Below are 27,801 nucleotides of genomic sequence, written 5' to 3'. Positions count from 1 at the left end.
AGCAATAACCAAAATGCATAATGCTTTCTAATTGGAAAAGGAGCTACTAGACTCCAATCCAAATTATACTTCCTTAAATAATATTTAACTGCATTAACTTAAGCCAAAAAAGTTTTCAAGTAATTCCATATCAGACTATTGAACCAGTATGATCTACTGTAATTGAAAAATCAGATATAGCTACCTCAGACGAATCAATGTTTGAAATGCTACAAGAAAAATATTATACCCGTATGTACATTATCATTAGTGCTGAAAACACACAACTGTTAGAACGGGTCACAATACCAACTTTAGTCAAACTTGCTCCCCACTCTTCCTCGTAGGTAACTAAGAGAAAAAAGGTCAAAAAGGATACCACACCCTTCAAACCTGTCAAGCTCAAACAGACTATACTACCAGACAAATTATGAGCAGCCAGAAAAATTTTGGCTGACAATATTCTGATTTCCTAAACTTCCATGGACATAAACTTTAGGCTCTTTTACCTGCAAAGGGAGAAAACTAGGATCAATAATTCAGGAATGAACAAAGCATTCATTGTTTGAGCTGGCTGCGAATACTAATAGCAACTACCAACCAGTGAAATTGGTGGAAAGCCAGATTTCAAGCGGACTCTTGAGAACCCATCTTCAGTAAATAGGCACTTGAATCCATTGATCACAGGATGTTCACTGTTAAAAGATCAACAAGGAGGTCATATCAACTGGAAAAATTCTTGCAATCAGCCAATGCACTGAAAACGTATATAAACTTCTAGTTCAAGATTTCCAAATGAAATGTTAATTTCATTCCTCCAAGTGCCTAATGTTAAATATGACCGAAGTCATCAATAAAATTTATTCATCCAAGTGCCTAGTGTTAAATATTATGTCTCTTAAAGATGTAATATAAAATCATTCATGCATCTTCACTTAAATAGCTTAAGCTTTGGGATAGTAGGTCCATAACATGGTATCAATATTTCCATGACCAAGTGTTACAGATTTCAATCCATGCTGAAACGTTCTTGTAATAAAAAAAATAAATTTCAGCACAATGTTGCTGGGATTGCGAACTATCTATGTCTCAAGCCAGAAGACATGATACACGAGGTGTAATCTAGATGCAATATACAACTATTCACATGTCTTCAAATTATAACAAAAGCTTCAAGGATAGTTAGTTCATGGCAATGACCATTATGAACATAACATATGCTGAAGTCCTTCACAACACATACTCTTCTTGGGGATCTAATGTATCAAGTTCATCAATTTTATTTGACAAACTTGCTCACTTGACACTACTATCTTTTGCAACACTTTGTAGGATCTCTCATCATAAGCATAGCATGTGCCATACAATTTATGTCTGTCAAGTAATGTACTGAAGTAATATATCAATCTGTTAATATATAACTCACTTTATAAGGAAAGTAAAATTTCTGGGTTGAAATTCTTCCAAACTAATTTGTTCTTCTTTAGAGTACCTGCAGCAAGAATTCAAGATAAGCAACTTCGAGTTCAAAAATAGTTGGTAAGCAAAACAGTTTGGTCATCCCAAATTGCAAGCAATCAACAAAGCTATAATGATATTATTAACACTTAAATCTTCCCCCATGACTAGGTATTTCATTCATATTTAATCATATGTATGTCTAGTATATCGATGATTTTCCATGTGAGCATCATAGATCATGTCAACACCATATACAAACAACAATCTGCATAATCATCATGAGTTAATGAATGTTAGGAGGAGTCCCCCTCTTAACATTCAAATCCAGAATTGGACTTCTTACAGCAACAAATAGTATAGAAGGCACTCACAATTAAATGTTTAAAAATGTAAACCCTAGAACAATAATGACGGCTCATTTCAACTATAGATAAAGTGCTAACTAATAAACTTGAAATGGTGAGGATCAGGAAAAATAGATCAAGGTTCATTGCGTTTTCATTAGTGCAATGAGAAACACATTCAGTAATCATTCTCACTATGCTCAGAAAAAACCTGCAGTCAACTAAATGCCTACATACTTCAGCAACGTTATCAAGGCCTCCATCCATTACATGCCTCCGCAACAGGAAATTACATTTCACATACTGGATTACAGTTTCAAGATCTAGAAGCAGCTTGATATTGGGGTCCGCATCAGTATCACTTGGATGACAATCAAGCATACTACTAGTCTTAGTGAAGATGTCCAGTGCATATTTTCTCAAGGAAATGACAACGTCGTCATCAATGATGATGTTGTCATCAATGATGATGTTGTCATCAACATTCACAATCAGGCAAAGAATGTTTGGAAAAACAGAGTAATTAATCTTACAACGACTCATACCAAAATGAACTAAGGTAGAGCTAAAGCGATCAAACCAGGTAAGGGGAGACTCTTTCAATTCATACAGAGGGTGACAAAGGTAGCATACAAGGTGAGATTCACCAGAGCTCATGAAACACAGAGGTTGTTACATGTAAACATCTTCTAGAAACTCTCCGTGTAAGAAGGCATCCTTAGATGACTACCATTTCAAGAAATAGATGCACAAAAGCTGTTTGGCAACAGGGGAATGATGTTGTTTACAAAGATCTATATATGGCTAAGCCACAAAGCAAGCTTTGTGCTAATCAATATTGCCATCTAGTCCAACCTTCAAAGTATACACCTAATTACAACCAACAGTCTTCATGGGAGGTAAGGGAACCAACTCCCACGTGCTACATATAGAAAGATTTACAGCAATTGTGTGTTATGAGCACAAACATGATTTTCTATTTAAAAGGAATAGAACGACACAATCAAAGGAAACAAAAAAAATATAAAACGTAATCCCTAAATAAAATTAACACTATGCAATATTTCTTATTACATAATATCTTTAATAGGATCCATGCAATTAACTAGATGCATTATTAGTACAGTGCAAAGAAAAGAAACAAGATATACCTCCATGGCAAATCACTTTCACAAAAGCGAGATATCCCATTCATGGCTGAAAATGTATCAATGTGCACCCACTGTTCATTTGTGTCATGATGAAAACCTGCAACAATTAAAAAAATCAACACACATAAGTAATGACCAAAGCAGTATGACAAAGACAAAAACAAGAAGCTTGTTACACTATCATCCATATAACATTCAATTTTTCATCTTTTGTTGAAATTTCCTTTCTTTATAATTTAAATGAAGGGATTTTCTGGATTGGGTTATTTTAAATCTCAACGACTGTTCGTTTGACTTCTAATTAAGATGAAAGGAGTTATGAGCAAGAAAAACAATTCTACATATCAAAACAAATCAGTGTTACATCAACCAAACACCAGAAAAATATGCTCACATGATACATTGAATGTAGAAAAAATTAGTTTCTAACACACCTCGTCAGGATAGAGCATTAACTTATATGGGACAATATGCTAAATGGTTTGTCACGTTTATTGATGATTGTACTTGTGTTACATGGATTTTCCACATGAAATAAAAATCTGAAGTTTTACTTATTTGTCAAATTCTTCCATGTGATAAAACCACAAATTGGGAAGTCAATAAAAACATTGGGAGGGAATATGTAAATCATGACATGTCTAAATTTCTTTTCGAAAATGATGTTGTTTATGAATTTACTTGTGTGCATACGCTCCAACAAAATGGTATTGCTGAAAGAAAAAATATGCATCTTCTTGAGGTGACATGGGCACTTCTTTTCCAAATAAATGTCCCTAAATCTTATTGGGGAGAGGCTGTCATCATTGTGGCCGGTCTTATTAATCGATTACTCTTTCAAGTCCTAGATGGTCCGAGTCCTATTGAGTTCATGTCTTCCTTCTTTCCATTTGTTCCTTTTCTCGCTAGTCTTCATAGTCGAGTATTTGGATGTGTTGTGTTTGTCCATATTCATAGTCAATTTCGTGGAAAGTTAGATGCTAGAGCTATTAAATGTATATTTGTTGGCTATGCATTTAATAAAAAGGAATATTGTTGCTATCATCCTCCCAGTCGAAAGTTTTTTACCTCCATGGATGTCACTTTTGATGAAACTAAATCTTTTTATGAACGTCGTCAACTTCAGAGGGAGAGTTCCTTTGAAGCTAAATCTTTTGATTCATCTTTTATGCCTTTCATACAAGAACCATCTCGTACTCCTCTTGGTACTCATGGCACATCTTATATGGATATCTCTGAAGTTGCTCTTAACAAGGCTAACTCTGTTCCAGACTCCAAAAATTAGTTGTCCAGATAATTTCTTCCGTATAAAATATCATAAGAGACAAAAGCAACCTAACTTGTTCCAAGAACAACACCAATCATTTGACTCGAGGGTAAGTGCTCCTTCTTATGCCATTGTTGAACCTTTTGAAAATTCCTTGAATATTAATTGTGAACCTGTGTTAGGAAGATAAAGGTATATGAGAGGAGGAATAAAAGAGAATGGCCGAACGGTAATGTTATTGACAAAGGAGGACCGAACGGTAATGTTAGAGGAGGGCCGAACGAGAATGATAGAGGAGGACCGAACAGTAATGTGGAAGGAATATCCGAACGGTAATGCGGTTAACACCGAACAGACGATGCAGGAGAGGAGGGAGTGAAGAACCGAACGATATTAAGTTGCTAATACCGAACGGTGGAGAATTTATGTTAGGAGGAAAGTCGGGGGCGAGAAAGTTGGTTAGTTGTTAGCAGAGAGAGAGAGTATAAATAATTACAGAATAAGGGGAAAGGATTTATCAGAGAATTTGTTTAGGGTTTAGACTGGACCTCTTGGCCAGTGGAGGAAGGGAGGCTTCCTTGGGGAACATTTACTTGTATTTTCTTCTTTCTTTACACTATAGATTGAATAAAATACTTATACATACTTTATATCTTCCATTGTGGAGTGTGTGAGTGAGCAGAGAAGCTATTGTTTAGGTTCCCTGAATAAAGGAACCTAACAACCTGACCTTGATGACTTGCCCATTGCTTTGAGGAAAGGAACTAGGTCTTGTACCAAGTATCCTATTTCTCAAATTGCGACAACTAAAAACCTATTTGTGCAGTACCAGAGTTTCCTCTTTGCCATTGATGCAATTAGAGTCCCTACTTTAGTTTAAGAAGCATTGAAGGATGAGAATTGGGTTCAAGCCATGAATGAAGAGATGGGTGCCTTAGAAAAGAACCAAACGTGACAAATTATTAACAGACCACTAGATAAAAAGGCAGTAGGATGCAAATGGGTTTATAATGTAAAGTATAAGTCTAATGGCACATTAGAACATTACAAAGCAAGGTTAGTTGCTAAAGGATTTACTCAAACTTATGGTGTAAATTATGAGGAGACATTTGCTCTAGTGGCAAAGATGAATACAATTAGAATCATTCTCTCATTGGTAACTTATTTTGGTTGGGAATTGCAACAATTTGATGTGAAAATTGCATTCTTGCATGGAAAATTAGAGGAAGAAGTGTATATGAAAAATCCCCCAGGTTATAGGCTTATTAAAGAAGGGAATAAAGTATGTAGGTAGAAGAAAGCTTTGTATGGACTCAAGCAGTCACCTCGTGTTTGGTTTGGTAGATTCAAGTTACGATCTCCATGGGTATCAACAAAGTGAAGGTGTCCACACGCTGTTCATCAAAAATTCCCCAAAAGGTAAACTTACACTACTCTTGGTGTATGTTGGTGATACGATTGTTATAGGAGATGATGAACATGAGAAACAAGTCTTGAAAGAAAAGCTTGCTGCCCAATTTAAAAGGAAGGATCTAGGAAAATTGAAGTACTTCCTTGCGATAGAAGTTGCTTACTCGAAGAAAGGCATCTTTATCTCCCAAAGAAAGTATGTTATTGATCTTCTAAAAGAATCACCTATGATTCATTGCAAGACCATTGGAGTTCCTATAGAATAAAACCAGAAAATTGGGAGTGATGAAGGTAGTTCTACTATGAATAAAGGCCAATATCAAAGACTTGTTGGGAAGCTCATTTGCTTAACTCACACCAAACCAAACATAGCCTATGTTGTGAGTGTTGTTAGTCAGTTCATGCATGACCCAAGGGAGAGACTTTACAAGCTATAAACAAAATCCTCCAATATTTGAAGACAAGTCCAGGAAGGGAATTATTGTTTAAGAGAGATGAAAAATTAAAAATGGAAGTGTATACTGATATAGATTATGCAAGTTTTGTCACAGATAGGAAGTCCACCTAAGGATATTGCATGTTTTTGGGTTGAAATTTAGTGACTTGGAGAAGTAAGAAACAAAATGTTGTTGCAAGGTCTAGTGCAAAGGTTGAATCTCGTGCTATGACACAAGGGGTATGTGAATTGATATGGATGAGAATTATTCTAAATGATCTTAAAGTAATTTGTGAAGTACCAATGATCCTTTATTGTGATAACAAGTCAGCTATTAGCATTGTCCACAGTTCATCATGATAGGACCACACACATAGGGATAGATCGACACTTTATTAAAGAGAAACTAGATAGTGACCTTAGAACTACTTCCTATGTCCCATCTAGACTTCAATTAGCATATCTATTTACAAAAGGTCTTCCCACTGAGCGATTTCAAGCTCGGAATGATAGATATCCATTCACATGCAAGTTGGATATTAAATGCAATACTAAAAGTTGTTGGTAGGTGTTAAGAAGTGGACTTTAAACTCAACTCAAGCCTACAAAATTAGCTTGTAAAATGAGGTTTGCACCCACTTATATACTCTAAATTGGTTTTATCTTTAGTCGATATGGGACTTCCAACACACACCCCTCACACTGAGGTATATACATCTCGAACATAAGACTAGACATTAATGGGTGATCCGATAACGGCTAGATAGTGGATAGAACAATATGTCCAGCATACAACAAATATCGCTAAGATAGACTCTAACCTGGCTCTGATACCATGTTAAGAAGTGAACTTTAAGCCTAACTCAATCTCACAAAGTGAGGTTTGCACCCACTTATATATTCTAAATTAGTCTTGTCTCTAGTCGATGTGGGACTTCCAACAATAGGATATTAAATGTATTACTAGAAGTTGTTAAGATTTGTTAGAAGTTGTTAGGATTTGTTAGAAGTTGTTAGAAGGTTCTAGAGATCTCATGTAATTATTACTTTAGGGTTTGAGTTCTCTATATATAGAAGTTGCTGTATTGTTTCAAATGTATCAATTGATTAAAATCTTCTTTCTTTCATATTAATTCTTTCAAGTGAATCCAATGAGAATCCTACCATCCAACAATATTAACAACTTTTAACAAAGCTTGCCATTGTTAATTGTGAAAAACAAAAACTACAACTACAATCTTTTACACAACAGCTACATATTTCTAGGGAATTAGGCATAACATAATCTAGAAAATTAGAATGATTGATTCCTAATTATTAGGTGTATTTATTATAATTGATTCTGTATTATGATATAAATACCTACTATGTGGTATGCATTAGACACACAGTTCATTCAAAATAAATACAATTCTATATTACCAAATCAAGGGTCAAACAAGGAGCAGTTTTTCTCTAGGAAAATTCCAGCAAAGTACTTCACAGCCAAGGAATGGTTATTTCAAGACTCGTGTACTCACCAATTCCATGCAATTCTTTTAAGGCATGCCCACTAGGATAGTTCCAGTATGATGCCATGAAACTTGTGATGGTGCCTGCAAGACTGCAAGATAGACAATGAGTACAAAAAATTATATACCCACTACCAATGAAACAAATGACTAGTGAACCAACCTCACTAAAAGTAATGCCAATAAAGTGAGGAAAAGCAAGTTCCAAATCATCTTTTTCCTATTGTTGTAACTGAAACATTTGTAGAAGATTAGCAACTGAAAAGGGTAAGAAACCAGAAAAACAGGTACAACTATTGAAAGAGTGAAACATCTGAAACTTTCATCTCTGTTTATAGAATGTAAATACAGTTCAGCTCAATCATCACGCTTCAAATCTACCCTGCATTTCTCATTCTGTTTACAACTCCTTTCATTCTTCAATCAATCTCATCAACAAGCTAAACAGATAAGAAAATCCATGTGATTTACAAATATATTGAACACAAACTTTTGGCACTCAACTCACAAACTGCAGTAGCTTCAACAGTTTGTCTCTTGCGTAGAAAAATTGACCACCTGTGCTGCATTCTTAATTTTCTTTCCTATTCTCCTTCGGTTTCAGAAATCAAGTTTTGTATCTAGTTAACTTTTTTTCTCTACAAAAATGGCTAGACGACAATGATCATAATAATGTTACATTATTATGTTGTGGCAACCGTGTCGGGCACGCTTCTGTTGTGAATCTGTGTCCATGTCCACTTTCAAAGCGGGAAGCGTGGCTCAAAGGCCGTGTTGGAGCTTCATAACATATATGTCATATGTGCTCAACTTGCTAAGAATGTGACTTATCCTTGCTTGTTACAACATATAAGATGCATTTGGTAATTTTCTATAAATTTAAGCTATTTCAGATATTACTTTAACCATACGAGCTTCTAGGTGGCTAAAGTCATTGCCCTGTAATCTGCTTTTGCATTTGATCTTACTACAACATTTTCTTTCTTTCTTTTCCAAGATATTAAATTACCTCCAACAAACAAGAACACAATATCTTGAAGTAGAGTGTCTATCACTAAGTGAGCTTCCTCAATTAGCTTCAAAATACCCAACAATTTGAATATTCCTCCTCTTATCTTCATAAATAAGGAAATTTCTAAGGGCATTCTTATTATATCATAGGATACAAACAACTACATCTTGACAAAGAGAATTAAGAAAATAAAACGACTTGCTTCACTCATTGCAAAGGCAACCATGACAAGTCACATTGAGATAATTTAGCTTACCAACTAACCCTCTGTGTATCATAGGATATAAGGTTCTCCCTAGTCTAGTACTAGTTTGACATTTGGATTCATTGGTGTGTCTACTGGTTGACTATTTAACGTCACTCTTTCTTCTAAAATATCTCGAGCATATTTCCAATGTAATGGTGTCTGGTTGTCAGAACATTTAAAGATATGATTCTGACTTCTATAATTATCAGACTCATGTTGAATTTGAAACTAAATTACCTATATGCAAAATGAAATTTCACACATAAATGACCTCAACCCACCTAATGTTATAAGTGCCATCAAAATGTCAAATTCTTTTGGATCATTCAATGATGTTACTTGTCTTGTTACATTCACTTGGTGGCTAACAAAAATGAATAAACATCTATATTGTATTATTCAAACACTATCGATATTGTATTGTTGAAGGACTATCTGTGAAGCACAAACACGTCTCATAACATACACTTTCCCCATTTTAGAAACAAATTAGACATGGCACAAAAGCAGTATGGAAACAGTTTCAGGCTTAGTCTGGTCAATGACAACGTCGATTATGACACAACCCAACCTCTAGTGCAGACACGACCCCTCATTCAGTAGGAAAATACTCTTTAACTCTTTTTCTCATGATTATTTTGTGCTTCTACTATGTGTCTCTTAGTCTTCTTGAAGTTGTTTTGCCAAGAGAAGAAATGTAAGCAAGAAGAATAAGGAGAAGAACTTTCTCATTGTCATGGAGTTTAGAGCTACAATCACAACTCCCGTCAAGAAGCTCTCTAATGGGTATGGTGCTTCAGAAGATCCATGGAGACAATGCTTTTGCCACTCAGACCAAGCTTTGGGCTCCACGTTTCTCCTTTCAATTTCATGATTACCAAAAGATTTTCGATTCCACTAAAGCTTCACTCAGTTACTCGATTTCAATTTTAGAACTTTTGGACCTCAACGAGAGGAAGAGCAACAATGCTTAGTGCTTGAGGCTCAGTTACTCGGGGGCTTCTTCAGTGGGTTTAGGAATCTAGACATCGTCGTGCCTTTGGAGGAGCTAGTTAGTGATCCTATAGAGAAAGATAGCTTCACGACACAAGAAGTTTGCTTGTTATGTTTCTTTTTTCTTTCATTTTTGTGTTAGGGTTTTAGCATTATGTGACTCAGAATTAATGTGCTTGTGTGTTAGTGTTTTGCTTGGAATCAATATTCAATTCAGGAATGTTTGTTCTTTGATCTAGGCTTTCTTTTGTGAGTCTCTTTCCTTTTTGAACACTTTGCCACTTCAGGAACCAAATTTAGGAGTTGTATTTTTAAGTAGTGACCAACAATTCATAGTATCAATATATAAGTCTTTTGTCATCTTCATATTATATGTATGTGTGGGTGTGCATATCCTATCTCTCTGTCCATGTAGTGTCTGAATTCATGCTACATAGAGCAATATACCAAGCCTAGTCCCAAAGAACCAATATATTTAGAGGACTGAGGAAGATTCTTTGTAAATTGAAATAACTTGCTCCAATATATTCTAGCAATTGCTAGTTATTCACTGCAATAAGATTAGAAAATAAAAAATAGAACCCAATTAAATTTTAAAGACATGTATAGTGCTCACAAAGAGAACTTACATTCTATTAGAAGCAATTGAAGCGGAGACATTAAATATTGGAACTGAACTAATGATAAAACGAAGCTCCTGCAATATCAGTCAGAATAATATTGAATACATGCATCGGGTTGAAGACAGACACAAATTAAGCATCAGATTTCAAATTACAATTATAGTACCTTGTGAGGAAGCTTAGAATAAAGCAAAATGAAGGCAAGAACTGGAAAAGTGAAAGATCGTACCCTTCTGTCTAAAAAAAGGCCAAACTGCAAACAAGAACAGCATGTCAAGAAACATAAAATTAGGATGTAAGAGAGGCTTTCTTCTTTTTCTTTTCCCAATTTTTTTTCTTTTTATGGTTTCATTTCGAGGAAGGTAGAAAAAGTGGTCTTTTCTGAAGGGCGACTGATATCTGTAAATAGGAAACTTGTAATTAGGATATTTATCAGATTTTCTTCATGTATTCTTATTTTCCTATGATTATAAATAAAGATTGAATGTGTGTAGCAATCATACAGTTCTAGTCATCCTTTTTTACACACCTAAAGCACTCTTTTAAGGCTACCTCTGATTGGGTTCCAAATATTCTCTAAACTAAAGAAAATAAAATCTCAATGTTGTTCCAAGTAACATAAGAAACTCAGAAGATATTATAACCCAAAGATAACTAAAATCTAAATTAAATATAAAATCCTAGCTAAATACTAATGAAATATTAATTTCCTAAAATGTTAAATCCTAATCTAACTAAATTAAATAGGAAATTTTAAAAAGACAATACTTAGTTAAGAACATGTAACTTGGAGATAAAATCCCTAAAATAGAAATCTCTCAAATAAAAGAAAAAATTAGCATTTATGAGAATAACATTAAAAACTAAACATAACAATAATCAATATTGTTCCATTCTGCATCAACAAGCTAATTGAAAAATAATTAAAAGCATTTTCCTTAACATAACAATGAAAGTAGAAGAAACCATTATTTCAAGCTTAAAATCTACATAAGTAACAATTCAATCATTAGAGGATATTGGACAATCCAAAACTTACCAGTGAAAGTGGATATGCAGCAAGTAGTGAACGAGGAAGAGCTGAAGTGAAGTACCAATGGAAAGCATTTGTCTAACAATAATTGTCAAGGAACGTAATAATTTATGAACTACAAATGGGACAGTGTTATCAAAGGCAACAAACAACATGCAGATTTTATGTGATGATGAACTCATTATGCGTTGTCCCAAGGCAAAACAGAGAAAATTCACAATGATCAGTGATGATCAAAAGCATTAGCCACTGAACATCCAAACATCCAAACCCTAATCCCTATACACCAAATTCCTCCATCTCATATTACTTGTATTTTAAGGAAATGCACATTCCTTAAGAAAATTATTAAATACAAAAATTATCTGATAAAAAAAACCTTTCGTTCATAAACCTAATTTTATCTGATGAGTAAGAATGTATTTGTGAATTCATTCAATCGTTCATAAACCTAATTTTATCTGATGAGTAAGAATGTATTTGTGAATTCATTCAAGTATTTAAGTGAGATACCCATAAATGACATTATTGATGAAAAAAGGAAGTAAATATTGCTTTCATGATTTCCTGAAGTGACAAATGTTTTGAAACAAAGTAAAATACCCAAAGAGACACGCGGTATGAGACAAAGGAAGTACAAATCTGTTTCAAAAATCCTTATTGGGTCATACAGATTGCTTTCAGGTATTCACTTCAAAACAAAGATCTTAGTAATCCCAGGATTTCCGAAAGAAGTATTAAATCATTACCACCCAATAGAACTCCCAAATATGTGAATGGTAGGGTAAAATTTGACAACATCCAGAGACAATTGAAGAATATAGCCATCCACATTTAAACAAGTCAAACCACTAGGACGAATTAACCTAAAAATCAAATATGGCTTAAAATTATCATTCATAAAACTATCAATACCTCTAAAGAGAGAACAGTATCATCAGCAAACTTAAGAACAAGACTATAAACTGCAAGCCAACTCGAATATCCTCAATGATATTCCTATCTGCAGACAGCATTTGAAAGAACTCGATTCATAACATCAACCTCTAAAGTAAACGACAAAGGTGACAAAAGATCCCCCCTCTTAACTCCTTACTAAACTATGACTTATCCTCATCATTCAGCCATATAAAAGGTAGAAAAAAAAAAGGTCTGCTTGGTAAAAATCTTTTATGCAAGAAATAGTGAAAATGGGCTTTTGTTCTCATTTTTCCTATAGAAACAAATCTTTCCAAAAAGAAAAGAAAGCGAAAACAAGGTGACCTTTTTGTTATTATTCCTGAAAACAAAAATGGTTTTTCAAACCAAACAGAAGCAGAAGAAAATTGAAAATACCCTGGTCATGAAATATGTATAACATATATTTCCCATATTCAATAAACTTGGTGAAGGATACTCCCCATTCAGAGCTTTTGTTTAGTACAGAGTTAAACCAAAAGACTTCAAATTCAGGCCACAATAATCGTTTCCACATAACTGAATCAACTAATATGGTTAGACCTGTATTCAGAAGACCATAATGTTAGAATCAAATTTTAACAGCACAGCATCCCAGCATTCATAATTTTATTTTTATTTAAGTTACAGGTTAAATTTAAAATAAAAAAAAAAATGTATGTCACCAACCTATGCAGAAGAGGCCCATCCCAGTGCAGTGTTTCAGAGCACCCCATACTGAAATTTTTTTTGTCTTCCCTTCAAGAGACGAATTTTATTAGGCACAAACCATGAGATTGGAATTGTCAAACTGAGATTTTCAATTTTATAATAACTCAACCAAAATAGCAAGGTCAGAAAAAGAGGATAGAAAATTCATCAAACAGAACAATTAACTTCAAATGCCAAATATAATAAACACTGTTCTCAAAAATAATGAACATAGCCAGACTTGGTCCTTCTTCTTTTTTTAAATATATAGAAGAAAGTTTGACAGAAAAACAACTGTATAAGTAACATGAAGCATCATAACTCATTGGATATCCTTCAAACCAAACAAATTAAAAAATTGAATCATATCTCTTACATGGAGGTTAAGCACAATGGAAACTTGACAAGATCTATATCAGTAGCTCAAGCATTTAAAGAGAAAAAAGGAAAAGCCAACATACCAAAAGAAGTTGCATCCCAATGGAACAAAGAAGTAACAGCATGTCACATCTGAATACAGTTGTAGCAAAGATCTGATAATCCGAAAGTGCAAAGAGATTATTTTTAGACAAGGCAAAGTATATCAAGCATAAAGTGATATTAAGAATTAAAAGGATTCTAGGCATCAAAAATCAATGGTAAAAGGATTACACTCCCTCCTGTCTCACTGTGCGTGAATGCATACAAGAAAAGATGATATATTAAACTAGTACAAATGTGAAAAAATATATTATAAAAGTGGAAACAAAAATGGTCCTAAATAATAGTAACATAAATAACGTAAATAGTAAATGAGCTATTTAACATATTATAAAAGCTTGATCACTTGAATCAAAGAATGTTTCCAGAATTTATATAAACTTTGTGGAAGGTTATAATCACTGATAATTCTCATGTTTCGGCTAAATATGCATTTAGAGTGAAGGAGGGACGTGGGTTTTGTTTCATTGTTGAAATGGAATGTATAGAGACATCATAGATCATCCATTATCACTTACCCCTCACCACTGCCACCGTGCTACTGTCTTTTCACCGGAACTTATACTACTCTAACAACCCCCCTCTTCAGGAACACGATTTTTTTTTCTCACAAAGTTGATTAGGGGCAAGAATAGCATACATAAATATATTCTCACAAGATATTTGTTCCCTTGCATATTTTTAGAAAAATGTAATTCCCATGTGCATCCACTTTTACCACCCATAAAAATATTATAAAATTGTTGATAAAGAGTATGCTTCCCTCTACTCTGGTCAAAATGGACCAAGAACATCTCATTCTCACCTTAATTGTTCCTTCACTCCTTTCTTTCTAGTTTCCCTTTACTGTAAAAAGTTTGGGCTAAGAATTTGCATATATTTATATGCTGAAGAAATTAATTCCAAAAACTCTTCTATCAAATTATAAGAAAGAGATCCATAAAAAAAAATAATCAAGGATACTGAACTTGTTTCTTTTGATCAAAAAATGACAAAATTTAATATCTTGGAAAAGAAAGAAACAAAATGTTGTAGTAAGATCAAATGCAAAAGCAGATTACAGGGCAATGACTTTAGCCACCTGGAAGCTCGTATGGTTAAAGTAATATCTGAAATAGCTTAAATTTATAGAAAATTACCAAATGCATCTTATATGTTGTAACAAGCAAGGATAAGTCACATTCTTAGCAAGTTGAGCACATATGACATATATGTTATGAAGCTCCAACACGGCCTTTGAGCCACGCTTCCCGCTTTGAAAGTGGACATGGACACAGATTCACAACAGAAGCGTGCCCGACACGGTTGCCACAACATGAGCAACACATGTCGTGTTTCTTTTCCCATGTGTTATTACATGAGCAACACATTCACATACACATACAAACGAGAAATAAGAAATCCCCTCATAATAACATAATAGGTTCAGAATCAATATTAGGTAAAGATCTCTGAAAAATAAAGAAATAACATCAATGTAATTGGTCCCATCTAATAAAATAAATAAATAAATAAATACAACTCTTTTTACAAACTTGATAACAAGAGAAGTGGAAATTTTCTCTTTACAAATAGCAATTTTACAGTGGTTCAAGAAAATGATTCTGGCATCTAGCATGGCAAAAGATGTATATGATAAAAACTGGAAAAAATAATACAGAGGAGCTCATAATATTCAAAAGAAAAAATTGAGATGAACCTTATACAAACAACAGTATACATACCAGAGAGTTTAGAGCTGCATAAACACGTCCTTCAAACCAGTATCCATATGCCAAATTCACTGCAAAAGTAAATCTAGAGAAAGTCAAGCACCATGACATTAACTAGCAAGCAAGAAAAATCCTTCATAAAAATTCTATATGTAAGACAGAAAATTAGAATAGGATACAAAATAAAGAATGCACTGAATTAATGCAAAAGTTGTCTTTAATAATTTATAGAATTTTCTCACTGTCCTTCTAATTTACTTCCCTGTCGTGTTATAAAAATTTCTTATTAAATTATTGAAAAATCAATCTATTTTTTTTAAAATAAGCATCCATATTTTGCATATTTGAAAAAAATAATTTTTTTAATTTTTTTCTTATTAGGGTTATTTGTACCTGTTAGGGTATATCAACGTGATGTCAAAGATTAATCAAAGGGTACTCCTGTATTATCACTCTGCTAGTCCTTGGTTTTGCTATCTTTCTGTTTGTACTAAGTAAGCATTACTTTTTATTATGATTCAGTTACATTAGTCACTATCATGTAACCAACTTCAGAGTCAGCAGCTGGATAATCCCTGGGCGAAATTTATCAGAATTTACAGTTTATAATTCTCTCTTTCTCAGCTCAGAATCTATCCTCTCTATGCTTTCAACTAGAATTGTAACAATGTTGCGTACTTCAACTTTATTCCATTCTATATTGTATATATAATTTTTTATTTGATTGAAACAGGCAAATTCTCTGTAGAACCATTATACCCTTTTCTAAAATTAGATAGCGACCAAGGCAATAAGGTCCCCATATTTAAATCCAGCATTATGGGTCTGCCTCCTGATGTTATCTAGTTTCACACTGCCTTTCATCATTAAAAACAAGAGAAACACTATCAGGAATATAAAGAAGCAAGGCAGGCTAAGTAGTTACCTAGGCCCAGTGCAAGAATGTTAGGAAGTGGACGGGTACAATAGAACAGAAAATGAAACTGAATAGCAGTTAATATTACAAAGAAGGCTTCTACTTGATGCCCAAATTTATTCCTTATCTGCATGGCAAGATTATTATTAGAATATTGAAGTACTAGTGAAGTTTTGGAAACACATTTCATAATTTTATTTTGTAAATATTACATACCAGAAACTGAGCTAAATTATCTCTACTGTTGAATTATGTTTTTACTTGATCAATAGTTAAAACACTTTAGTACATCCGTGCACCAATTATACAATGGTGCATGATAGAAGAAGTCATGAAACTGGAACTTCAATTACATATATATCAGAAAGTTGAATAAACACTAGATAATAAGTAAATGACTAAATAAATTAACCTTTCTGGACTCTTATTTATTGATCATGATAAGAGGTCGATAGAAAAGAGCCAAAGGTACATACCTGACGTCGGAAGAATCTTAGTGTGTATAGTATGATGCACCCTAGAGCCATTCGAACTAGACATCAACAATAAGATACATTAATGTACTTCCCACCACTCAATAAACAGAGTGTGAGAATGACAATTGAAGGCTTTCTGAGAAATTTGAGCATTTTGAGATTACCAATGATAATAGACTCGCCAATAAATTCCAAATTAATTTATTTGATATGTCAACTCAATTATGCACATATAACACACACAATTGTATGTAATAAATGCTCATTGACTACACAATTATGCTCTGAAACGAGAATTTTATCAGAACTAGTTTTCAGCTTCTATTTTCCATCTAAAGATAGTGTTTTATACTTCAAATTCTTGTAGTGTGTTTGTTTTCTCATCCACTCAATTTCCAGGCATCCAAACAGAAAACTAATAACTAATTGCTTCTTCGTAAAGACACTTAATGCACTTCCCAGTAGGAAACCCACCATGCTTTATCATCAGTACAGGTCTATTTCGATTTAAACCAAAAGGAGGGCAAAATTCAGAGAAAAGGAAAAAGATAAACAGCATTCATCAAAATGAGGAAAAGTATGATGAACAAAAATCATAATGCAGTGATTGTCATGTATGAAAGAAGGATACCAATGACAAGAGCATAAAACTTTGGCAAATGCATCAAACTTGCAGTCAACACAAAAGGAGCTGCAATGATTGACACAAGCAAAGCACCTAAAACAAAATAACAATAACAACATCAATATCAGATAACATATAATATTATAATAAAAAGACATCTACACTAGTAGAAACCAGTTTGTACTCACAAGGCATGGCCACTGCAAAAACATTTAAACAATCCAACTGAACATCGGAACTGCTAAATTTCCACAGCTAAAACTAAACAAACTTCAATGGCGTTCACAACTCATAGCAAATGCCATTCACAGTCTCAGATTATTAAATGGAACCATTCACATTAGGCACACAGCCAATGCAACTGTATAAACAAGTCCTTAATTCTCATTTGTTTAATTATACATAAGAATATTATTATCTTCCATAATAAACCACAAATAACTGGCTAGTGTTAAGTGTCTGTTTCGACAAGATTCTCCATTAACTAAAACTAACTTATGTGCAAGAAAATTTGTATAAAAAAATAAAAAATTAAAAAAGTGTTTCCATAAGTTAAAATTAGTTTACGTGAAATGTAAGCTAATTTATAGAAGTTCTCTGAAATAGTTTCTCTAAATTTTTATTTTTAACATGGACATGAGCTAAACTTAGCCTGTGAAGAAGTTCAATACTCATTTCATTTTTTTCTCTCTTACAAATGTTTGTAAAAAAATTTGTACAAACAGTGCTTAAATGTGAAAATCTTTATGAACAAGTAAACAATACACATATTTTGAAAGGAATTGCAAGAAAATGGAAAAAAATTACCAAGGAAAGTGCGAGGAACCACCCCAGGGAATTCCAGATGATCATACTATTATCAGAAAGGATAAAAAAGTATCAATTGAGTCCAATAATATACTAATTAACAAAGCCTACGAAGTTAACAACACAAAATAAACTCACATTGTCTAGGTTAGTCCGGTGATAGAGAATATCGTGCATTGCCTTAAAGAAACACAGATAAGTAATAAATAAATAAAAATAATCAAACAATAAACAAAATAAGCAAACAAATTGAGGAAGAAGAAGAGAGAGACCTGAACATTGAAACTCTCTTCGACCTTTGTGTAAGGAACGGTGAGAACGTATAAAGCAGCTATTGATGCCAACAGCAAATCGTAACCATATCGCTGTAGAAAAGTCTCCGATTTCGAATTGGAAGCCATTGTTGTTCGGTTTGTTGCAGAGTGAACTCTCTATACCAGAGACTAGAAGAACACGAAATGGGCTTGTGGGCCTTTCATAAGAAATATGCTCTCTGCTCCTACAACTAAGCTATTTCTGACTGCACCCCCATAATTACTAATTGCACCTATAATAGGAAAAGACTCACCGACTCAACATGTTACTGCACAACATCACCACCGTCAATGTTGTTGCCGCTATCGCTGTCACCGCCACTGCACTGCAGTTGCAGAGTTAGAAACGCTGCAGAGAAGATGAAAGAAAATGCGGCGTTCCATAAAGTTCTTTCCAAAATGTATTCTGTGTTCTGGAAGGGTGTTCTGAAAAATTCATTGTGAAAAGCATTATGCCTGTAATATAGGATACCTGATCTTCCGACGGTCGACCGGTAACCCGGGCGACCTGACGACAGTTAAACCAAAACGGTCGACTGATAACCCGGGCGACCTGACGACAGATGTCGTAGTATCGTATGATCGCACATTGTCATCGATCACTTGGTACTCGACACTCAAACAGTAATGTCGCGACATGTGACGTGCATACGACAAGTCGTCTATCATGTCGACACATAGGACGATCGACATACAGCGCACGATATCGTAGCATACGGTTCAGCAGTTACAGATAAGCGGTTACGCAGTTTAGCTAACCAAACGCCGTGAATCACGGAAGTAATTGACTCAGTGTCAATACACAACCTAGCAGTTACAACTTCTACATAGTCCAACTCAATAACTGCCCAGATTTTCAGGTAACAGTTTATTTTACTGTTTTAAATATACGAAACACATGAGGAAAAAAGGTACATTTTTCCCCTAAGAAGAAATATTGCTCTTAATATGATTAAGAAAAGTCTCATTCTAATTTGAGCGTCGGAGTGCCTTTGCAGGTAGTCAGCCCATCTTTACTCAGAGAAACAGAGAAGACGGAAAGAAATAGCACAGCGAGAGCAGTACAGAGAAGAAGCAGTCCTGAGTTGTTTGGTTCGAATCTTGGTCTCCACATCCCATCTGAAACAATGTCCATTCTAGAAAGTTCATTCTGAAAATCTCATTCCAAAAGGTGTATTCCAAAATGTATTTCAAGCATTTTGAACATTCTGTTTCGGAAATTTTGTTTAGGAGACCTTGTTATGAAGATTTCGAAAAGCTTTCTGCAAAACGATTTTGAAACTTGTATTCTGGAAGTCACTTTTACAAAGAGGAAAATGGTCAATTTGAAAATTGGAGTGGGTGAGTGAAGAAATTGTGGGGCTGCAGGAAGTCAGATTCCTAGTACTAATAATTATGGGTTTTGAAAGGAGAATTTCTTCATGCACCACATAATTTAAACCTTCACTTTCATAAGTTTAAAAATTGTAAATTTAACTAAATTCATTAGGTATTGATTGTGTTGGGTTAGAGTGTTGTATACATATGGGAAGGTTCTGGTATGGTAGTACTCACTCGTTTAGGTTCGTTCTGCACTTGACCTGTAAAATGTGAATCGGGTTGGTTTATTCTATTTTGAAAATGTAAGTTTAATTGTCTTACATAAGTCTTGGCCTACGAGCTTACCTACAATTTTTAAAAAATATATTATATGATAAAGTTTTCAATGTCCTACGAATGGGGAAATATGTTCACAAAATTAAGCAAAGACTTTGGATAGTTGAATGGTAAATTGATAGTACATCATTTTCAACAACTTTGAAATTTGATATATGTGATGAATTCTTGATATTTTATCACATTCAAATATACATGACATTGACCTTTTTTTCACTAATACAAGAATTTAGAACGTATATCCAAAAGTCCATAAGGAAGAAAAGTAACCAACATACACAAGTATAAGAAAAACTTGTTTTTATGCAGCTTAGAGCTATCAATTTGATCCATGACCTCGGAGCTAGCCCTAACCAACTCTTAAAAAAAACCCCTCTTAAAAAGCCTCTCAAATTGGAGCCAAAAAAAAGCCCCAGCCCCCAAAGCCCCTCTCAAGGAGGTTAGGGTCAGGGTTAAGGTGGGTTTAGCCCCACTAAAAATTTATTGAAAACTAAACTTTAATATTCTCATAGTAACTATTAAAAGTACTAAATTTTATATTCATGTAATTGATTTCTTGTTTCAAATTATTAAATAAAACTAATTAATTATAGTATATTTAATATTAAAAAATAACCACTTTTTTAAATAATTGAAAACAATTGTAAACCACACACTTAATTTTATACAACTAAATAGTATTACAAATTTTTTTTACTAAAATATTATAAGAATGTTTTATTTTGTTGTCAATTTTAATACAATTATGTCTTATATTGCAGAAATCAATTATTAAAAAATTATATATAATTAGTAATATCAAAATAACCCCAAAGAGAGATAATAACATATTAAATTGATTTAATATTTGCATTGCTTTTACAGTTCTTAAAAAGTCCTCAACTTCTAAAATATCACTCAATCTGTTTTTAATTATTTAAAATTAAAAATAATTCAAAAATTTATTATCTAAAATTTTTGGATCAAAAATAGTATTAATATTTTATGTGTAAATTAAACTTATGTTTTATTTTGTTTTTTTCTCTTTGATAATCTTTTCTCAAAATACCATAAGATATATTATAAAAAGAAAGTTAATTTCTTAAAAATTTCTAAAAAAATAAAAATTTTAAATAGACCTAAAATACTAAAGAATGACAAATGTTATAGTGTTTCAATTCTTTGATTAACACATTAAATAATTTATTTTTAACTTTCAATTAGAACACATAACATAAATGTATGTTTATGTTTATGACATTTAAAATGTAAACATTTTGAGTAAGTAGTACGACGAGATTGAATCCTATGGGCGAATACAACTGCAGCCTGCACAAGGTTTATGACTTTTTTCTTTTTACTTATTATTTATGTTATGAGCATGATTTGTTGAGTATAAAATGAAAAAGAAAATCATTTATATTTAATTTCTTTTTCAATAACTTTCTAAGAAAATAAAGAAGCCTTATTTTTTTTAAATTAAGAGCTTCAATTAGAGAAAATCTTCTCTTAAATTTCAATTTGGATAATTTTAGATAGAAAGTTAATTTCTGATTTATAACCTAAAAAAACGAAAATATTTAAATTCAAAATTTATAAAATGATCCTTTAATTATATACTTAGAGAATCTAACTCAATAAATATTGTCATTTTGCTTTTGTTTCTTGATTCTAGAACTCTCCTCCTATAAAAATTTCAATTTATTTTCTATAGTAACTATTTTTGTAACAAATTAAGAGTTAATTATATTTTTTCTTGTATTCAAAATGAACATTTTTTCTAAAAAAAAGGCCCATGGGTTGGCCCTAACCCACAGGGCTTTTGAAGATATTTTGGCCCCGTGGACTTTTTTTACGAGGGGCTTTTTGACCCTATGAATTTTTCTGACCCCAACCCACGTGGGTTAGGGCTAAACCATGTAAGGGGACCAAATTGACAGCTCTACTCGTGCTAAGCATGCACAAGCTACAAGTAATATGAGTTGGTAAGCCTACAATCCTAGCCTACCTAGCATTTTTTTGTGCGAGTTTGCAATCAGCCTACGCGACTTGTCTTACTTTGTCGACTTGTCTCACTTTGTCATCCCTATCTCAAATCCATAATTGCATTCTAGATTGTTCAATTTGAAATGCATTGAAAAATACATGTTAAATTGTGCAATTTGAAAACTTATTGAAATAAGCAATCCAGACTAAACTTACAGAGAAACAAAAATTCAAATAGTTACAAAGATGAAGCTCTTCAACCAACATGAGGGGCAATGGGTGTTAAAGGAAATTGTTGACAATGGTAAAGTGTTACAATAATGAGTCTAAATATAAAATTCAAGGAAGAACATAGGAAGAGGTGTACGACTAATGTAAAAAAAAGAAGATAAAGTGAAAAAGATGATGACAAATTGGTTATTTCAATGTCTCGTTGAGATGTAAGAAAGGAAAAACATATTTTGACACAATTTTTTTATAACATTTTAACATAATACATGTGTCATTTTCTCATTAGTTCATTAATGTGTCAGAATATTGTCAAAAAATGTGTATTAACATTGTAAGAAAAAACGACCTATACGTGTTTCTTACACTACATCTAGGATAATGATACTTTGACAACATTTTAACACATCTACGTGTCATTCTGTGATTGGTCCATGTTGGTGTTTATAATTATTATTATTGATTATGGAGTAATTTTGGACCAATTAGAGAATGACACGTAAATGGTGTTAAAATGTTGTAAAAAAAATGTTGTCAAAGTATCATTATCTCTCTACATTTATATCTTCTTATACTTCAGAAAAGTCTAAACTAACCCCTTCAACTTTGCCATTTTGTTATAGTGTTGTTTGCACTTTTGATTTTGTACAGAATAATTTTATTGATGGATTTATAAAAATTTTAAATTGTCGGGTAACATCACAAACAAATCAATTTCAAAACAAAAATTTAGTTTTTGTGCCATGAATTATACAATTTAAAAATTTGTCTATTATGAATCACACAATTTAAAAATGATTTATAAATTACACAATTCATAATAAAATAATGCATGACCTTTTTTTTTAATTGTAGAATTTAAAAGTCTCTTTTAAATTACATAATTGACAAAAGATTTCTATATTACACAAATTGTAATTTACGTTTGCGTAATAATCTTGATTATTCCATTCGAAGTAAATTATACAATTTTTTAGAACAATATATGAGTAATCTCATGATAAAAATTGATTGGTCAACTCTATTATTTCATAGATTTGTAATGGAGAAAAACACAGTCATGACTCAAAGGTCATCTTTCTCCCTATTTGAATCAAAGTACTAGTATAACAAAGGTAGCAAAATACACTTATGAAACCAGTATCAGCATGCATATTATAAAACAAACTTCTAAAGAAAAATGAAAATAAGTAATGAGTAAAATATGTTATTCATTTTCAAAAATTATGTTTTATCCCTCTATTTATGCAAATCATGTAAAATATCTTTCAAGGGCACACGTAAAATATTTACTATATGAGAAATAAAATTATATAATAAATTATAGTATAATCTTTACGTATCCGACCTAATATAATAAAATAAAATTTCACGTGCATTATCCTGCCTAATAATTTTTTTTTTCAAACAAAACAAGGCTAAATATTTGCAGCCATTGTTGGCCTTAACAAGGTTGCCCCCAACAACGCGACAATGTTCAGCGCGCGTCTATCCAACGCGGCGACGCCTCCATGCTTCAAATATTCTTCTGAAATTCAATCCTCCGTTTCACTCCCTCTCTCTCTTCACCCTCACTCGTTCATTCTAAACTCCGCCACGCGCCACACTCTCTCACTCTCCACGCCACAAAACCACGCGCCTCCCTTGCAGCCGCCGCGTTCGGATGACGCCCCTCCCAATGAGACGCGTCTGAACAATCTATACCTTGAGCGCGGGAAAACCGAGTTCGCACGCCAAGTGTTTGATAATATTCCCAAACGAGACGTCAAGGCATGGAAGTTTAGTACTATGATTGCCAGGTTTGCGCGCAATGGCATGATAAAAGAAGTTTTGGACTATACTAGGTTGATGTTGGTGGAAGGAATAAACCCAAATTTGGTTGTAATGACAGTTATTATTGATGGTATAGGGAAAGTTGGTGCACGGAACTTAGGTAGAGAAGCACATGGCTTTGTGGTGAAGAATATGTATTACAAGGAATTGTCGATTCTATCAGCATTGATCGATATGTATCGCAAGTTTGGCGATGTTGGGTCGGGGAGTCGAGTTTTGTTTAGTGTGATGAAGAGGAAGGGAGATTTTTGGATCGGATTGGTTTCGGGGAGACTTGAGATTCAAATGAGGTCTGTGATTCGGTTGAAGAGGTTCCGGCCAGGTGCTGCTGCGGTTGCCTCTCTACTTCCCATTTGTGCACAGTTGAGGGCTCTGAAGCAAGGGAAGGAGATTCATGCTTATTCTTTGAGACATTGGCTTCTGCCTAATGTGCCGATAATGTCTTCTTTGATGGTGTTGTACTCTAAGTGCCGTGTGATTGAGTATTCCATCAGACTTTTTGATGAAATGGAGAGGAAGAATGTGGTTTCTTGGACTGCCATGATTGATTCATACATTGGGAATGGGCGTGTGTGTGAAGCTCTTGGTGTGATGAGGTCAATGGCATGGACGACCGAGCATAAGCCGGATACTGTCACCGTGGCTAGGATGCTACATGTGTGTGGGGAGCTGAAAGTTTTAAGGCTTGGGAAGGAAGTTCATGGACAAGTGTTGAAAAGGGGTTTTGCATCAGTCCATTATGTTGCTGCTGGAGTCATTGATATGTATGGGATTTGTGGAGATGTTGATAAAGCAAAGTTGGTATTTAGTCTGGTTCCTGATAAAGGTTCAACGGCATGGAGTGCTCTTATTAGGGCCTATGGGCATAAGGAATGGTATAAGGAGGCAATAGATATTTTTTATGACATGATTTCAAATGGTTGCACTCCGAATCGCTTCACTTTTGAAGCTGTTCTATCTATATGTGATAGGGCTGGGTATGTTGAAGATTCTTTTAGGATCTTTGATTTGATTTCGAGGTATAAAATTGAAGCATCCAAAGAACACTGCACTTGCATGATTCGACTCCTTACCCGCTATGGTAAACTAGATGAGGCTCAAAGATATTTAGAAATGAGTTATTCCTTATAGCTGAGGACAAGAGATAATAGGACTTTCTGTGAATGTTTCTATAGATTGTTAACATTTTTAGGCTATGCTTATTATTGACTTACCTAACAGCTGTTAACTCAGCAAAACCTGTTTAATATAAGCAACGACCACAAATGCGGGGAGTACTTGAATACCTTCCATCTGAAAGGGAGTCCTCTTTCCCGCAGCAGGCAGGTACTTGCAAAAGAGATTTTAGTGCCTATATAAATAATGTTTCTTATTAGATAAATAAAAAATATTGTTAATTCTATATATTACGTTACTCAATTACAATCAATAATTAAAATTAATTTAATTTGTATAGTTTTCATCATTCTGTTTTCTCATCCATCATTTGTGATGGTTCTATCTGTGCATTGGGTACAAAGGCAGTGCACTACTTCGTTAGCTCTTCCTCGTGCACTCTGATCTCGATGTTTTAGCTTTGTTGCAAAAAATGTTCAGAATTTTGGGTTCAGCTAGCAACCACCAAAAGAGGTCTTTATAGCTTCTCTGAAAGAAATTACCACCGGGTGATTATCTTTCGGAGCACTGCTTTGTTTCATTTACCTCATTTTTGTTGAATTTGGATCTTACGAGGTTGTATAATTTGCTGGCCTGACATTTTCATGCCCAGGATGCAAGATGCCACTGCTGACGATTGATTTTTTGTTCGTTGATGGACTTCTCAATGCTATTACCTGTTAACTAATTTGCTCTGGCTTTGGAATCTGAGCAATATAAGTGTAGTTTTTCAAGTCACGGTGTTCGAATTTGACGTTTAGTTCTCGCCAGCAGGATCATACGGCGCAATATAGTGTAGATGATCTCATGATCATATAAAGCGTCATGTTAATAGTGCTATGCATCAACATACAGATGGCAGAATTGGTTATATTGTTATATTGCAAGGATATTTTCTGCTATTACCTTTAATTTTTGGAATTTACATGCAAATGAGTTGCTTCATTCATTGTATTGACTTATTGTACTACTACACAAAGAGGCAAATTTCCAAATTCATTCACGATTTAGGACCATTTGCCATTTTACAGCTAATCGTGTTGAAAGTTATGACTCTGGACCATATCCAACATTTAGGTTCTCCATTTGTTCATGTTCTGTAGAACAATAACTTATGCAACTTGATGAACTTTGATTAATGCAGTGTAAGTTAGGATTTGCCCCTGTTTATCTCCTTTAAACAAGCACTGTAGAGGATTTTATTAACCCTAAAGACCACATTATATTATTAGCCAAAGCTAACACTTAAGGCAATAGTTTTTCACGAACCCAAACAACTCACAGCAAAAACTCAGAAACAGCGTTGACCTAAAATCCTCTCATAATCAATCAAAACAACACTCCCACAAAGCCACCCATTTTCATTTCAACACAAAATCTAAAAGAAATGGAAACGAAGAAGATGCATCTTTATGTAGATTAAACCCGAAAAGTTGAAAACCCAGATGCTTGTCCGCATGGAAACGAACCCACAACAACAAGAAGAAGCATATGTATGTGAAAACAAGTCGAAATTAGCAGCAACCAACCATGGTTAAAATTTGACTTGAAATAAAAGGCCTAACACTATTGGGTAAGCAATAACATAGCATTTGCAGTGATTGATTACACACCAAATAAAAAACCCTTCTTTCTTGGATCCCTAGTTTCATCCCACCAAACGGTGTCGTAAAGCTGTTAGAGATGTGTTATTCATGAGTCCTTGGAGGAAGGCGTGACCTGATCGGAGGACTTGGTGGTGGCGGTGGCGGGAGGAGGAGGATCGCGGCGGAAGCGGGTGGCCAAGATGTTTATGAGACTGTAGAAGTGGTAGAACAGCTGCGCACTAACCAGCAGCACCAAGATAAAAACGATGAAGTCCATTTTGGAAGAAGAGGAACGAGAATATGCTACTATCGATGGAAGACGAAAGGGAACAGAGGACGAAGATGGCGTGGAAAAGCACGAAGCTTCCTGTAAGCTTTTTTTATTAGTGAAATTACATAATGGGGACTCTTTTTCTTATAATATTTCTTCGTCTAGTGCGTTAAATCCACGGTGCCTTTTTTAATTTAAAAATGAAAATAAAATAATTAAAAATTTAATTATTTTAAGGGTTAAATATATTTTTTATTTTTTTAATTCAGTAAAAATTATATTTTTTGAAATTTTAGTTTAATTTAATTTTTTAATTTTAAAAATATGTAAATTTAATTTTTTAATTAAATTTGGTTAAATTTATGTGATATTTTTAAAATATTTTATAATATCTGAATTATTTATACGGTTTGATAATTATTTTTAATATTAATTAAGAAATACATTTAAAAATTTAAATAAATTTAATAAAATTTTGTTAGAAAAACTAAATTTACTTAATTTTAAAATTAAGAAATTAAATTAAATAAATATTTAAAAAATAAACTAATTATAATTTTCATCCTATATGACTCTTATTTTAATTTATCTAATTAAAAATTAATTAATTAATTAAAAACTGATCCGTTTTTACAAATTAAAAAATAACAAGCTAAAATAGAC

The 27,801-nt window shown here is 33.5% G+C and overlaps 2 protein-coding genes across 6 annotated transcripts; one reads left to right on the top strand and one right to left on the bottom strand.

Annotated features, from left to right (window-relative positions):
* Positions 1 to 138: 138 nt before the first annotated feature.
* LOC108347728 (dol-P-Man:Man(7)GlcNAc(2)-PP-Dol alpha-1,6-mannosyltransferase) lies at positions 139 to 18,587 on the bottom strand. Of its 2 annotated transcripts, XM_017587152.2 has the most exons (19): positions 18,403 to 18,586; positions 18,269 to 18,310; positions 18,131 to 18,176; positions 17,330 to 17,416; positions 16,699 to 16,754; positions 16,232 to 16,349; positions 15,319 to 15,377; positions 13,576 to 13,647; positions 13,094 to 13,157; positions 12,864 to 12,967; positions 11,474 to 11,545; positions 10,601 to 10,687; positions 10,441 to 10,508; positions 7,723 to 7,791; positions 7,569 to 7,651; positions 2,936 to 3,032; positions 1,406 to 1,471; positions 581 to 674; positions 139 to 488 (listed from the first exon to the last, which is right to left on the bottom strand). In XM_017587152.2, exons 1-19 carry the CDS (start codon positions 18,529 to 18,531, stop codon positions 408 to 410), a joined length of 1,494 nt encoding a protein of 497 aa, XP_017442641.1. In that variant the 5' UTR covers positions 18,532 to 18,586; the 3' UTR covers positions 139 to 407. The 2 variants fall into 2 exon arrangements, with proteins under 2 accessions (XP_017442641.1, XP_052724696.1); XM_052868736.1 differs by lacking the exon at positions 17,330 to 17,416 and having other exon boundaries at positions 18,403 to 18,587.
* Positions 18,588 to 23,662: 5,075 nt separating this feature from the next.
* LOC108346792 (pentatricopeptide repeat-containing protein At1g71460, chloroplastic) lies at positions 23,663 to 26,310 on the top strand. Of its 4 annotated transcripts, XM_052868838.1 has the most exons (3): positions 23,663 to 25,452; positions 25,647 to 25,755; positions 25,895 to 26,308. In XM_052868838.1, the coding sequence occupies exon 1, from the start codon at positions 23,767 to 23,769 to the stop codon at positions 25,255 to 25,257; it is 1,491 nt and encodes a 496-aa protein (XP_052724798.1). In that variant the 5' UTR covers positions 23,663 to 23,766; the 3' UTR covers positions 25,258 to 25,452; positions 25,647 to 25,755; positions 25,895 to 26,308. The 4 variants fall into 4 exon arrangements, with proteins under 4 accessions (XP_052724798.1, XP_052724797.1, XP_052724796.1 ...); XM_052868837.1 differs by having other exon boundaries at positions 23,663 to 25,755; positions 25,895 to 26,310; XM_052868836.1 differs by having other exon boundaries at positions 23,663 to 25,790; positions 25,895 to 26,310.
* The last annotated feature ends 1,491 nt before the right edge of the window (positions 26,311 to 27,801 follow it).

This window comes from Vigna angularis, chromosome 9 (assembly GCF_016808095.1).
Source record: "Vigna angularis cultivar LongXiaoDou No.4 chromosome 9, ASM1680809v1, whole genome shotgun sequence".
In the NCBI taxonomy this organism is placed as follows: Eukaryota; Viridiplantae; Streptophyta; class Magnoliopsida; order Fabales; family Fabaceae; genus Vigna; species Vigna angularis.
Note: the sequence above shows the minus strand (reverse complement) of the source record. Positions and strands in the feature narration are given on the sequence as shown.

Coding starts and splice junctions, on each gene's coding strand:
- LOC108347728 (XM_017587152.2), bottom strand. CDS start 18,531: ATGGCTTCCAATTCGAAATCGGAGACTTTTCTACAGCGATATGGTTAC. Junction 13,648..15,318: donor ATGCAGCTCTAAACTCTCTG/GTATGTATACTG, acceptor TCGGATTATCAG/ATCTTTGCTACAACTGTATT. Junction 3,033..7,568: donor AAAAGAATTGCATGGAATTG/GTGAGTACACGA, acceptor TAATTGTTGCAG/GTTTTCATCATGACACAAAT.
- LOC108346792 (XM_052868837.1), top strand. CDS start 23,767: ATGTTCAGCGCGCGTCTATCCAACGCGGCGACGCCTCCATGCTTCAAA.